This window comes from Saccopteryx leptura, chromosome 9, assembly GCF_036850995.1.
Source record: "Saccopteryx leptura isolate mSacLep1 chromosome 9, mSacLep1_pri_phased_curated, whole genome shotgun sequence".
NCBI lineage: Eukaryota > Metazoa > Chordata > Mammalia > Chiroptera > Emballonuridae > Saccopteryx > Saccopteryx leptura.
In genome coordinates, this window is record NC_089511.1 from 74,781,961 (window position 1) to 74,794,711 (window position 12,751).

General features: G+C 41.4%; 1 protein-coding gene across 11 annotated transcripts in view; it reads right to left on the minus strand.

Moving 5' to 3' along the window:
• The window catches only part of USP54 (ubiquitin specific peptidase 54), a 140,291-nt gene that overhangs the window by 21,478 nt on the left and 106,062 nt on the right, over positions 1–12,751 (minus strand). For 7 of the 11 annotated variants that reach the window (XM_066348821.1, XM_066348820.1, XM_066348824.1 and 4 more), the window contains 7 exons: positions 9,395–9,526; positions 8,842–9,222; positions 8,394–8,625; positions 6,965–7,098; positions 3,854–4,021; positions 1,117–1,251; positions 3–198 (listed from right to left, as the gene is read on the minus strand). In XM_066348821.1, the coding sequence (XP_066204918.1) occupies positions 3–198; positions 1,117–1,251; positions 3,854–4,021; positions 6,965–7,098; positions 8,394–8,625; positions 8,842–9,222; positions 9,395–9,526 (1,378 nt within the window). Of the gene's footprint in view, positions 1–2; positions 199–1,116; positions 1,252–3,844; positions 4,022–6,964; positions 7,099–8,393; positions 8,626–8,841; positions 9,223–9,394; positions 9,527–12,751 lie in introns of all 11 variants that reach the window. The other 4 variants (XM_066348825.1, XM_066348823.1, XM_066348822.1 and 1 more) reach the window with 3 other exon arrangements.

The following is a 12,751-nucleotide window of genomic DNA, read 5'->3' on the forward strand; positions in this document are numbered from 1 at the left end:
ACCTTGTTGGCTGAGGGAGAGCCCCTGCCTGCGAAGGGAGGCAGGCTGAGGGCTGCGACGGTTGCTGCGATGATTGCTGCTGCTGCATGCGATCCTGCAGGCTCCGTGCTTTTCGAATACTGATTTGCAACTTCTTATCGACTAGGGCTCTGCTGTGCGTGCTAGAGCTGGCACCATGCAGGGCAAGTCTTAGTTTAGCTAAAATGCAAAAGAAAATATAGCAGAAACAGAACACAAAATACAAACAAAAATAAAAAGAATAAAATTGAACCAAAAATGAGCAAAGATATGCAGTAAAACTCAAAATATGCAGCAGGAATGTAAGGCATGGACCATGCATATGCTGTCCAGGGCAGAGCTGGCCCTGACTATAAGGAACATTCACAAAAGCCATGGAGGCCAAACAGGTTAATTAAAATTTAAAAACCAAACAAACAAAAAGCTAAACTAAAATGAGTTGGAAGATAAACTGGCACTTCCATCTTAAAGGTTGCCTCTTGTCTTTTACAACTGACCTGTCATACTCTGGTCTCCACACTCTGCTCCCAACTCCCCCTTTCCGACAGCCAACAGCAGAAATAAGATCCAAACCTGCATCTGTCTTTATAGAACACAGCTTCTGTGGGTCACATTTAAGAACCAAATAGGAAGTCTAAGCGTTAGTCCCTGTTGTAACTTAATGGTGAGGCATACCAGAAAGACAGGGAGAAACATAAAGAATCAAATATGCAGTGCAAAGTCACTGGCCTGAGAAGTCACAGCCAATTTATTCCTTAACTTCCTGCCATAAGCTGCACCTCACTATTCAGTGACTGGAGAAAGAGCTAACTAACCTCCCATCTGAGGTCTAATTTAACTTGGGATAAGAAGGTAGGCATGACTGGATAATTAATTTGTGGGCTCCTGTTAAGGTTATTCTAGTAAATATCGATAGGCCACAGTGACAGCACACTTAGATATCTGAAAGGCAAAGACAGCTAAAGGGCCTCTAAGTTTGGGAGAGTGAGTGAGGAGACAGAGAAGCTGTTTTTATCCCATCTGAGTGACAACACTCACTAATAATACCTGTTGTGAAGTTAATCAAAAGTGCCGTGGGCATAGCAGTTAGTTACTTACAGATAGCTTCATTACAGAGGGCCAAAGCTGCAGCACAGTCTCCCTTCTGTTCCAGATGCAGTGACTCTTCAAATACTGAATCTGCCTCTTGCAGGGACCTCTCAAAGCCGTCACTCCTCCCTGAAAGGGCCAGCACTTTTCATTTTCATTACAATTGGTTTCAACCTTTTCTATGTACTGTTGTTTCCCTTCAGTGCACATAGATGATCCTTGCTGCTGGGCCTTTTGGTCTATCTTTATTCCAACCATCTACTGCTATTAAGAATTCTATGAAACATGTAGGACATCCATTTTTGCCTTAACTGAGACCTTACCCAAGGCCATGAAAGAGGCCACCACGTATACCAACTCCAAGACCTCCTTGGGGGTCCCTCAAGAAGAGAACAAAATACTATCTATAGCAGAAAGGTGGGTTCTTATGCCTGCACTGAACTGCTTTTCTACAGTGCAACAAGATACATCTTGCCAACCAGTATCAGAATGCCCCAGATCTCCACTGAGACCTCAACTGCTGTGTTAAGGCAAAAGTGGCTTCACTGCTCTGTCTAAAGCCCTCTGTTAGCACTTTATTCCTATGTCAATTCACAGTCCTATCTGAACACCTTTTTTTTTTCCCCTGAAGCTGGAAACGGGGAGACAGTCAGACAGACTCCCGCATGCGCCCGACCGGGATCCACCCGGCACGCCCACCAGGGGCAATGCTCTGCCCACCAGGGAGTGATGCTCTGCCCCTCCGGGGGCGTCACTCTGTTGCAAACAGAGCCACTCTAGTGCCTGGGGCAGAGGCCAAGGAGCCATCCCCAGCACCCGGGCCATCTTTGCTCCAATGGAGCCTTGGGAGGGGAAGAGAGAGACAGAGAGGAAGGAGAGGAGGAGGGGTGGAGAAGCAGATGGGCGCTTCTCCTGTGTGCCCTGGCGGGGAATCGAACCCGGGACTTCTGCATGCCAGGCCGACGCTCTACCACTGAGCCAACCGGTCAGGGCCTTGAACACCTTTTGGGCACAGGTGGTCTGCAGTTCCTGCCCTCAATATATCTGCTGAGCTGCCTTTGTTGTTGGTTTGCATGCACCCGCCTTTCATCAGCACTGCTAAGTATTTACTTTTATCATGCCCTTGCTCACCAAACCTACCTCAAAAAAGTTACTTTCCTATCTCTACAGGAAGTATGAGGTGTTCCTTCCTACCCCGAAAGTGAATGTGTGCCAAAGCATACACAGGACAGTCCAAGTACACAGCCAGGTGACAAAGCAAGGAAGTGCTGTAAAGGCAACTTTTGTGAAAGAACCCTCAAGGTTAGGTACCCCTTTGCCTTTCACTCACGCATAATCATAGATTGGTAGTAAACTGTAATATAAGTACACCTACAATTAGGATTAATGATGGGTTTTCCCAAGCTTCAAGGAAAAAAAAAATCAAAATTTCAGAGTCATTTCTCCCCTAATGTCGCAATCCTCCACTTACCTGTAGTTAGACACAGTAAGAAAGGCTCTTCCACACCCCTAACATTCACTCCCTAATTCCCCATGGCTTTTGGAGAGTAATGGGAAGGTGGTGGGAGTAGCAAGTTTGTTCTAAAGAACTTGGCGTTCAGGTTCCACACCACCTACAGAGAAGTAGTCCCCCCAACCTGCAGGCCTGAAGTTTTCTCATTATATTTGAAATCAAAAAAACTTTATAATAAGAGATAGTGGCTACAGCCATTAAAAACAAAGTCCTCTACAGAGATATAGGTAAACTATAGTTGGCCAATCACAGTACTAGATTTTAATTCTTATCTTCTAGAATCTTAGCACTCATTTCTTGCTTTTCCAGGAGATGCTGAACCAAAGCTATGTATAATTGACAATGCAATACAGCTAGAGGGATTCCCTCTCAAAGTTAATGTCCTTACTGTCCTACAGACATGGGGAGGGGAGAATGGCAAGGGAAGGAGTGAAAAGTTCCTCTTTCAAAAGCCCAGGGAGCTTCTCTATGTTGATAAAAGGAGGGAAGTGATCAACAAAAGTACCCAAAATAGCATTGACTCCTACTCTTTACACTGGTTTAGCACAATCTGTGAATAATAAGAAAAATAATTCATTTTATTAAAAACAAAACCAACAGCGATAAAGTTTTCAGGGCCTCTTTTAAGGTAGATTCCTTAGCTTTATGTACTCCTATTTTGAAGGCCAGTATCTCCTAGTACAAAGTAACATCCTAAAGCAATTGAAAAAAAAAGTGACCCCCGTGAGGCCGTTAAGTAAAGTCCCTGAACATTATATGAGATTGGAAAATGGTTCATCAGAAGATCAAAAGGCAATCAGGTTCTGTGTTCTTAGAACCTGTTTGGTAAATTGACTTCCCTCGAGTTCCAGGTGAGAAATCTTGAGGGTATGTTTCTGCCAAGCAAGCAGAATTCCACTTACTGACTGTGTGGTATGCTCACTGCCCTTTTCTGCTGTTTCTGAATTGTGACTAGTATTATTTACACTTTCTATAGATGTTCATGGGAAATATTTTTCTTGAACAATATACTATCTCTAATCGGTAGGCTTTAAATAGATGGGCCCCAAATCAGTGCCATTTCCAATCAATAAGCTGTTGCCTCCTACTTTGACTAGATATCACCAAAATGGCTGAATTAAGATAAAATATAATTTTGCTAAAGCACAGACAAGACATTTATAAGCCCTAATCTTTTTTTCTCCCCTCTCTCACTGTCCCCATCACCGACAGTCTAATACTCACAACAATTACCCTGATTCTGCAGTTCATCCAAGTCCATAAAGCGGCTGGGATGAGGGTTAAACCCTTTAGCTGCCTCTAATTCTTTCTCCCGTTTCTTACGAAGTTCCTGTTCCTGGGCCTTCCTGGCCACCTCTTCCTGCAATTCATCCAGTTCACTTTTGGAAGGTGTCTCCCCACCTGGAATACAAGCAAGGGAGAAGAGAAGTCACCACATTTCCATAACCAAGACTAAGCACCTGTGGTAATTGGCGCCACTGCACTGCTTTTCCCTGGGAACTCCTGGCTTCAATTTCGAGTTCATGTTTTGAATATTGCTTTACAGATCAGATTCAGGGTGAAATCTGGGCTGTGAATACTAATAACAATAATAATAATAAACATTGCTGAATGTTTTATAACAACATGATAACATTTGTTGAACATTTACTATGTAACAGGCACAATTTTAAACACTTTTCTACATACTATTTCATTAATTCTCACAACAACCTATGAGGTAAACACTACTATTGCCTACATTTTAAGAATGAAGAAACTGTGTCACAAAGAGAGTAAATAACTTGCCCAAGGTAACAGATGGTAAATGGTAGAGCTGAATTAAGTCAAATAGGTTAAGTTCATAATTCATGCTCATTAGGGAGCATTCTCTATTACATGTTGCTAGCAATTCAATGGGAAGTTTCAAGCAAGTCAATTCTTCACCCTTAATTTCTACCACGTTTTTAATGAATTTAAAAAATGTTCATAGTAGTGCCTGATCTGTGGTGGCACAGTGGATAAAGCATCAATTTGGAATGCTGAGGTCATTGGTTCAAAAACCCTGGGCTTGCCTGGTCAAGGTATATACAAGAAACAACTACTACAACTTGATGCTTCTTGCTCCCTGTGCCTTCCCCCTTTATCTATTTCTCTAAAATGAATAAAATACATATATTTAAAAAATAAAATGTCCACAGCAATAAATTTTTTTTTAAATTTAAAGTGTTATCTATTGATTTTAGAGAAAAAGAGAGAGAAGGGGTTGGGGGAAAGAATGGGAAGTATCAACTCATAGTAGTTGCTTCTTCTACATGCTTTGACCAGGTAAGACTGGTGTTTCAAACCAGTGACTCCAGCATTCCAAGTGGACACTCCATCTACTGCACGACCACACATCAGGCATAAAAAATTAATTTTATCAGTGTTCATAGATCTAAAAGGATGTCTTTGTTATATTAAGTAAAAAATCAAGTAACAGAATAATAGATACAGCATGATTTCATTTTATTTTTTAAAGTGGTATTTATAAACTTATCTATACTCTATTAGCATAGAGAAAGAAAGATACAATATATATCATAATCGTAACATTGGTACCTCCAATTTGAAGAGGCAAGGGACAGGTTACTGAATTGTTGGATTTATTTTACCTATGCAATTTTAAAAAAAATGATCAAAGTCACCAGATAAAAATATTTTTTCTGTGCCAGGCTAATATGATTGGATCAAACTGTAAGGCATAAATAGGGTTCACTATACAAAAAGGATAATGAAATAGCATGGTACATGAGAAATTTATTGTAAGCCCTTGCTAAATATCTTTTACTAATTGAGGAATCCTACTGGTGAATTCTATCCAGCCAGTCCAGAATTAGGACTTTCAGAGAAATCATGAGACTTATTCTTCAGTGTGCTGAAAATCTATTGGCTATCTGAAGAAAACAGAGTGGGGAATGGCCTCAGGCACGATCCCAAGTTTCTCAAAGCAATGTTAGTCAACACAAAATAAATTAAAATGTGGGGAATAAAGCAAATGTAAAACTTCATCAGAAAGCATGAATTTCTTCTATGAGTTTCTAATTATAACCTACTTCAGCCCAGGATTTTAGAGACACCTGCATCTATAGGCACTGTTTTGCTTACCAGATGTCAGCAACCTAATGCTCTCATACAGAAAATAATTCATGCCTTTTATTGCTGCTGCATAACTCCCTTCCAACTATCTCTAAGAACTTAAGTGGCTATCAAGAGAATCAGGGGTCAGACCAGTAATGTTCCTGGTCTCATCTCTACAGGGTGCCTCATTAGTATTCTGTCCTCCTCTTTCTAGAAAGCTGGCCAGATCTACATCCAGAAGCTCATTAAGTCAAACCACAGTTAGGTTTCTGCCCACATACTGGACTCTCTATTAAACTAACAGAACAGAAAAAAAAGGAATGAAACACCTTTCAGATAAAGTTGAACTCTAAGACAGTAGTTCCCAGAACTCCCCAGAAGACTAAATGATACTATATACTCACCATTTTCCCTCAGGATTCCAAAGTCTCCATGTTAGGGAGACTGCCTAGTTATCACCTCAATTTCAGCTCTAAGTAAAGGATTTATTTTGATCCATTTGGATGGGGTCTTTACTTAAGTGAGATGTGTACTAGAAGTATATACGGGTGTTATGAGAGAAATCTAAAAAGGAACTAAAACCTATGTCTACTTCAAATCTTTACCTGAAAATCCAGCATTCCTTTCTCTTCAGACTTTAACTTGTTAAAATGCTAGTTTTCTCTTAGAGAAAGCATACTTAATATTTTCTGTCACTTATATTTAGTATGAAGGAGTTCGATCATTCTTTGAGATCTTGTTTTGAGAAGAAGAGGGTATGAGGATAAACGGCACCCTCAAGAGGAGAAAACAAAACAGGGACACTGGACAGGCTAGAGAGTCAGGGGTAAGAGTAGGTTTGACCTATTATTTCCCAGTTTTGCCCACAATCTCATGTCCCCTTGTGTTATCTCAATTCATGGTACTAAACAATAAAAAATTCATTCCCAATAGGCTGCCTATATACCAAGAAAAACCCTAGGACTTACTCTTCTGAGGAATACAGATGCTACTGACACTGTTCCTTCTTGCTCCCACAAGAGGTCTCTCCAATGTGTAAAAAAACAATCAGGTAAATTGTAACGAACAAAACAGATAATTCAAAAATGGAGCAGCTCAAATGTCTTCATATTTACATACTGATGGAATTCATATTCACTCAAAGTACAACTGCCCTCTCATTTCACATGTTCTCAGGTAAAGCTGTTTCCCAAACAAAATGGGTGGACAAATCAAGTCTTCCAAATCTGTTGTTCTTTTGCTTACCAGATCGGGGCTGATTCTTTATCCAGCCACTTCTGGACATTGTGGAGTCTGCCTCCAAGATGCTACTGCTGTGAGACTTGGGGATGTGACGCCAGGAAGGTGCCAACCCAGATGATTTCTTAGCACTTTGATCCCTTCAAAAAGAGAAACCAGAGTCTAATGAAAGCAGCAGAAGCAGAAACTCCTAGCAACATTCCTAGGACAAAATTCCCTCAAAAAAATATATCAAGCACTGAACTAGTATAATGAAAGTATTTGCGAACCACTTCTGAAAGACTTAAATACCACTCATTCCCTCATTTATTCTCACCTCAATCACATTTTGTGCATCTAGCATAGTGTGAGGCACAAAACTTATCTAATGAATAAACATATGATCTTATATGGACTGCCTTCCTCTTTCTTATACTTTTGTAGCATCTTCTCGTGTGTAAAACTGAACAGGGTCTGGTGGCCAGGAAAGAACAGTGGGAAAATATGAGGATATGGTCATCACCATTGTACAATACAAAATCACTCCTTTCAAAGTAGTTGTACTGTTAGGAAACTTGCCTCTCTGTCAACTCATTAAAAACATGAAGATCTAAAATTTACAAAGCAAATTGGGCCCTATGGAAGGGTTCAATAAGCACTATTTTTTTTTAATTAAGTGAGAGGCGGGAGGCAGAGACAGATTCCCACATGCGCCTGGACCAGATCCACCCAGCAAGCCCCTACCAGGCGATACTCTGTCCAGCGGGACCTCAGCTCCATTGCTCGGCAACTGAGCTATTTTATCGCCTGAGGCCAAGGCCATGGAGCCATCCTCAGTGTCTAGGGCCAACTTTCCTCAAACCACTGAAGGAGGAGAAGAGAGAGAGAGAGAGAGAGAAACAGAAGGGGGAGGGATGAAGAAGCAGATGGTTTCTTTTCCAATGTGCCCTGACCAGGAATCAAACCCGGGACTTCCACATGCCGGACTGATACTCTACCGCTGAGCCAACCGGGCAGGCTAGGGCCAAATAAGCACTAATAAACTCTCATTGTTTTCTTTTGGAATTATGAATATTATTGGCTTCATAAAACACAGGTTCCCCAATCACCGTAAAGAAAAAGAACCTATCCTAAAATGAAAGGCAAAAAATAACAACTGGGTTCTCTCTCTGATCTTAGAACTACATATGCTTTGACTCAATAATTCATTCTTTTATTAAAAGTTATTTACTAAACAATTATTTTATACATAATACTTTAAAAGTTGTCTCTCCTTCCTCAAACGCCTTTGCTCATTCTCCCAGCAGAGGGGGCTGTTACCATAGAAAATTGATAGAGTAAAATACTTCGTTTGCCCACAAGATGGTAATAAAGTGCACCTCTCCACTTGTCTGAGTTGATAAGCAAGCCTCTTAGTGGCTCACACTGGCTGTAATATTCAAAGACCAAACAATACCTGCAGACACTCAAGCTCTCAGGCAGGGCTGCATCCAGGCTGACAGGGCTGCTGCTGTTCCTCTCACTGCTTTCATAGCCAGATTCCATTCGCTGGATTAGGCGAGGGTGTTGCTCTAAAAAGTGAGAGCCTGTCCGTGCTGGGCCCCAAGGTTTGTACTGGGGGCTTGGTCCACCAGTTTTAAAGTCATAGGCAGGTGGTTTACTTAGTTCTTCTGGTGTAAATTCTTTAGCTATCCAGATTAAAGAACAAATATGAAAAAGGAGGCAGATTTAGCATCTGCCTCAAATCAAGACATAAGACTTCCCCCAGCTACTCATTTACTGAACTTACATACTTAAAAGAATCAACATTGTAGTAAAAATGGACCTTGTCAATTCTACCAGAAAATCCAAGGTTTTTTTAAATACATAAACTTTATTCAAAAGCCCAACTCTTCCCTAATTACCTGAATCCTCAGAAAATGGGCTAAGCTGGGTATAGCCACTGTGCTTCCTTTTGTCTTTACTAAAGATACTGTCAATATTCAGAGACTCCCGTTTAGGTCTCCACATTGGACGATACTTGCTGGAAGAACTGGATTTTGACTCACTGCTAGTGCTCTCTACTTCCCAGTCATGAGAGTGTAAAGGGAGGTTCCTAGGAGGTTTTCTGTCCATCTGGTCTCCTCCTCTTCCCCTACATGGAGATACTAGGTTGGTCTGAGAAGCCAGGGATGGTCTGTTATGGATCATATTGCTGACTGTCTCTTTAAAATCCCTTAGTCTGTTGGTGCTGCTTGATGGTTTAGAGGCATTCCTAGGAACCTGCTTCTCTTTCAGAGTTTCCCCTAAAAACACAAAGAATGAAACATATAAATATTTAAAGTACTCATGGATACTCAGATCCCCAAGTTGTGAAAGCAAGGAAAGCCCTCTGAGCAGAAAGAAGAAGCCACAGGCTGGAGTGTGGCAAGTATGACAGAGTGAATTAAGAAAGAGAAGCAGTGCAGACTGGCTTGCCTTCACTGTGGTACCCTGAGGCCTGTGGCTCATCGCCTTTCCTCTTAACGCGGCCAGAGCTCCTCTTGCGCTCTACCAGGGATCCTTTCTTGGATGTGAGTTTCTGATTACATTCGCTATCAGTCAGGTGTCCTAAAAGAACAAGGAAATAGGGGTAAACTGGTATCTGAGACTGACCTCCATCCTCTTGAGAAAATCCCTTTGGGATTCATGGCAGTTGAACAAATTTAGTGTACCCGTGAGATTGAAAGCTGTAAGGGCCGTGGCTACCTGATTTAAAAGTAGCAGGAATGTCTCAATAGATGCATGCAAAGAAGCTCAAGTAGTTAATGGGAGCTTCCAAATTTACAGTGTTTCCCGAGCAATTATCAGTCTCAATCCCACTCAGAATTTTCCCCAATAATCTGTACCATAACTTGGTACATTTAAAAGATGAAAGTTTTAAAAAGTGTATAAAAATGCTATGTACCAATATATTTTCACTCTCATAAATAGAAGACAGAGCTTTCCTTTTATTTACTTAGCAACACATACCAAATAAAGTCTAATTTTTATTACATCTGGTATTATCCCAGGTGTCCAAGCCTTTGCTCACAGGCACTCTGACTGTGTGTGGCTTTAAGACCCAGTTCTAGCTTGACCAGGCAGTGGCGCAGTGGATGGAGCATCGGACTGGGATGCGGAGGACCCAGGTTTGAGACCCCGAGGTCTCCAGCTTGAACGCGGGCTCATCTAGTTTGAGCAAACCTCACCAGCTTGGACCCAAGGTCGCTGGCTCAAGCAAGGGGTTACTCGGTCTGCTAAAGGCCCACGGTCAAGGCACATATGGGGAAACCGTCGATGAACAACTAAGGTGTCGCAATGAAAAAATGATGATTGATGCTTCTCATCTCTCTCCGTTCCTGTCCATCTGTCCCTATCTCTGACTCTCTCTCTGTCTCTGTCCCTATCTCTGACTCTCTCTCTGTCTCTGTAGAATAATTTTTAAAAACTTTGGATAATTCTCATCTCCATCCCTAACCATGCTTCACCCAGAGATTATATTTCACAGTTCCTCAATACTAATTACTGAGAAACCCAGGAGATCTGGGCTTTTTATGTAACCCGCCTTGCTTCGTGCCCAGATGTATTTGAATATATGAGTATGACTTGGCGACAACAAAGGTCAGATTCTAAAGGATATAATTATTTAAGCTGCTGGAGGCCAGAGGTGAATTAAGCAATTGAATTAAACTAGAAGACAGGCTTAAAGAAAATCCCCTAGGTTCTCAAATGCACTAAGAGTTAACAAAAATTTGTTTTCATATGTTAGTATAGGAAAATTCTTATACTTATCCAGATATCAGCAATACAGTTATATGGCTGTTTACCAATGCAACCTTTTATTGCTTTTATCTGATCCTTTGCTACCTCTGGACCCATAAGAAAGACTTAGAAAGGAGGAAATCAGTTTGAGCTACAAGAACTACAACTGCTGAACCAATGGAGATATACTCCCCTACCCCCAGCCATTCACAAAGCCTTAACATAAACCTGACTCTCATGGAAAACATGCCTTATTTATCCTGTGACTTTGCTTCTCCCTGGTTCACAGTTTCAGAAATATGGTTTTTAAAATATCACACTTTGCAGTAATTATTTATGCAATAAGCATCAAAAGTAATCCAAAATGGCCTGACCAGTGGTAGCATAGTGGATAGAGCATCAACCCTGGACACTGAGGTTCCAGGTTTGAAAACCTGAGGTCACCGGCCTGAGTGTGGGGTTTGCCAGCCTGAGCATGGGGTCGTTGAAATGACTCCATGGTTGCTGGCTTGACCAAGGCATTGGCTTAGCATGAGCTCCCCCGCAACCTCTCTCCCCCGCATCAAGGCACGTATGAGAAGCAATTAATGAACTAAAGTGATGCAACCATAAGTTGATGCTTCTCATCTCTCTCTCTTCCTGTCTCTCTCTCTTATTTAAAATATATATATATAATCCAACATGAATCTGACCAAACCTCTAGATCCAACTATCAACTTATAAGAAATATAGAGCACAAAGAAACATTCTTAAGTTTACCATAGGAACATAAACAAAATTTAAAATGTGAAAAATCTATAGGACAAACTACCTAGTTCTTCAACAATAAATTGCAAGGAAAAAATAGAGGAGAAACCTATAGATGAAAGGAAACGTAAAAGACTTATCAAACCATTGCAATGTGTAGATGTCACTTCAATTCTGTGTCAAACAAACCATTCAAAAGTTATGACATTGATAAGAAAATTAAATATTCAAACACTCATTGGTTATTTTAGTGGTTTAAGGAATTATTGTGGGGGTTTTTTTGGTTTTTTTTTTACAGATACAGAGAGAGAGTCAGAGAGAGGGATAGATAGGGACAGACAGACAGGAATGGAGAGAGATGAGAAGCATCAATCATCAGTTTTTCATTGTGACACCTTAGTTGTTCATTGACTGCTTTCTCATATGTGCCTTGACCGCGGGCCTTCAGCAGACTGAGTAACCCCTTGCTCAAACCAGCGACCTTGGGTCCAAGCTGGTGAGCTTTGCTCAAACCAGATGAGCCCACGCTCAAGCTGGCGACCTCAGGGTCTTGAACCTGGGTCCTCCACATCCCAGTCCGACGCTCTGTCCACTGCGCCACCGCCTGACCAGGCTATAGTTAATATTTTTAAGTGTGATAATGGTATGTTTGAAAATGATTTCTTATATTTTAGAGATATACTAAAATATTTATGAAAAAGGTGACATGTCTGGGATTTGCTTCAGAATAATCCAGGAGTGGGGGAAGTAGGTAGAGGTACAGATAAAACTAGAATGGCCATGAGTTCTAATTATTGAAACTAGGTGATGGGTATGAGGAAGGGCAGTATGCTATTCTGTATACTTCTAAATATGTTTGAAATTCTCTATTTAAAAAAAACGCAGCCAGGGTACACAGGAGAAGCACCCATCTGCTTCTCCGCTCTTCTCCGACCTTTTTCTCTCTGTCTCTCTCTTCCCCTCCCACAGCCAAGGCTTCATTGGAGCAAAGTTGGCCTGGACGCTGAGGACAGCTCCATGGCCTCCGCCTCAGGTGCTAGAAAGTCTTTGATTGCAGTGGATCAATGCCCCAGAGGGGCCGAGCATCACGCCCTGGTGGGCATGCTGGGTAGATCCCGTTAGGGAGCATTTGGGAATCTGTCTGCTTCTCCCCCGCTTCTCACTTCGGGGAGGGGGGATAAAATAAAATGAATTTTTCAGAATAAAAATATATATGCCATTCACAAAGCATATACCACCAATCTGAAGCCATAAGCTCTCTAATTCACAAGTCCTTAAGAGTATGGGCATTGTTCTATGCCTTGG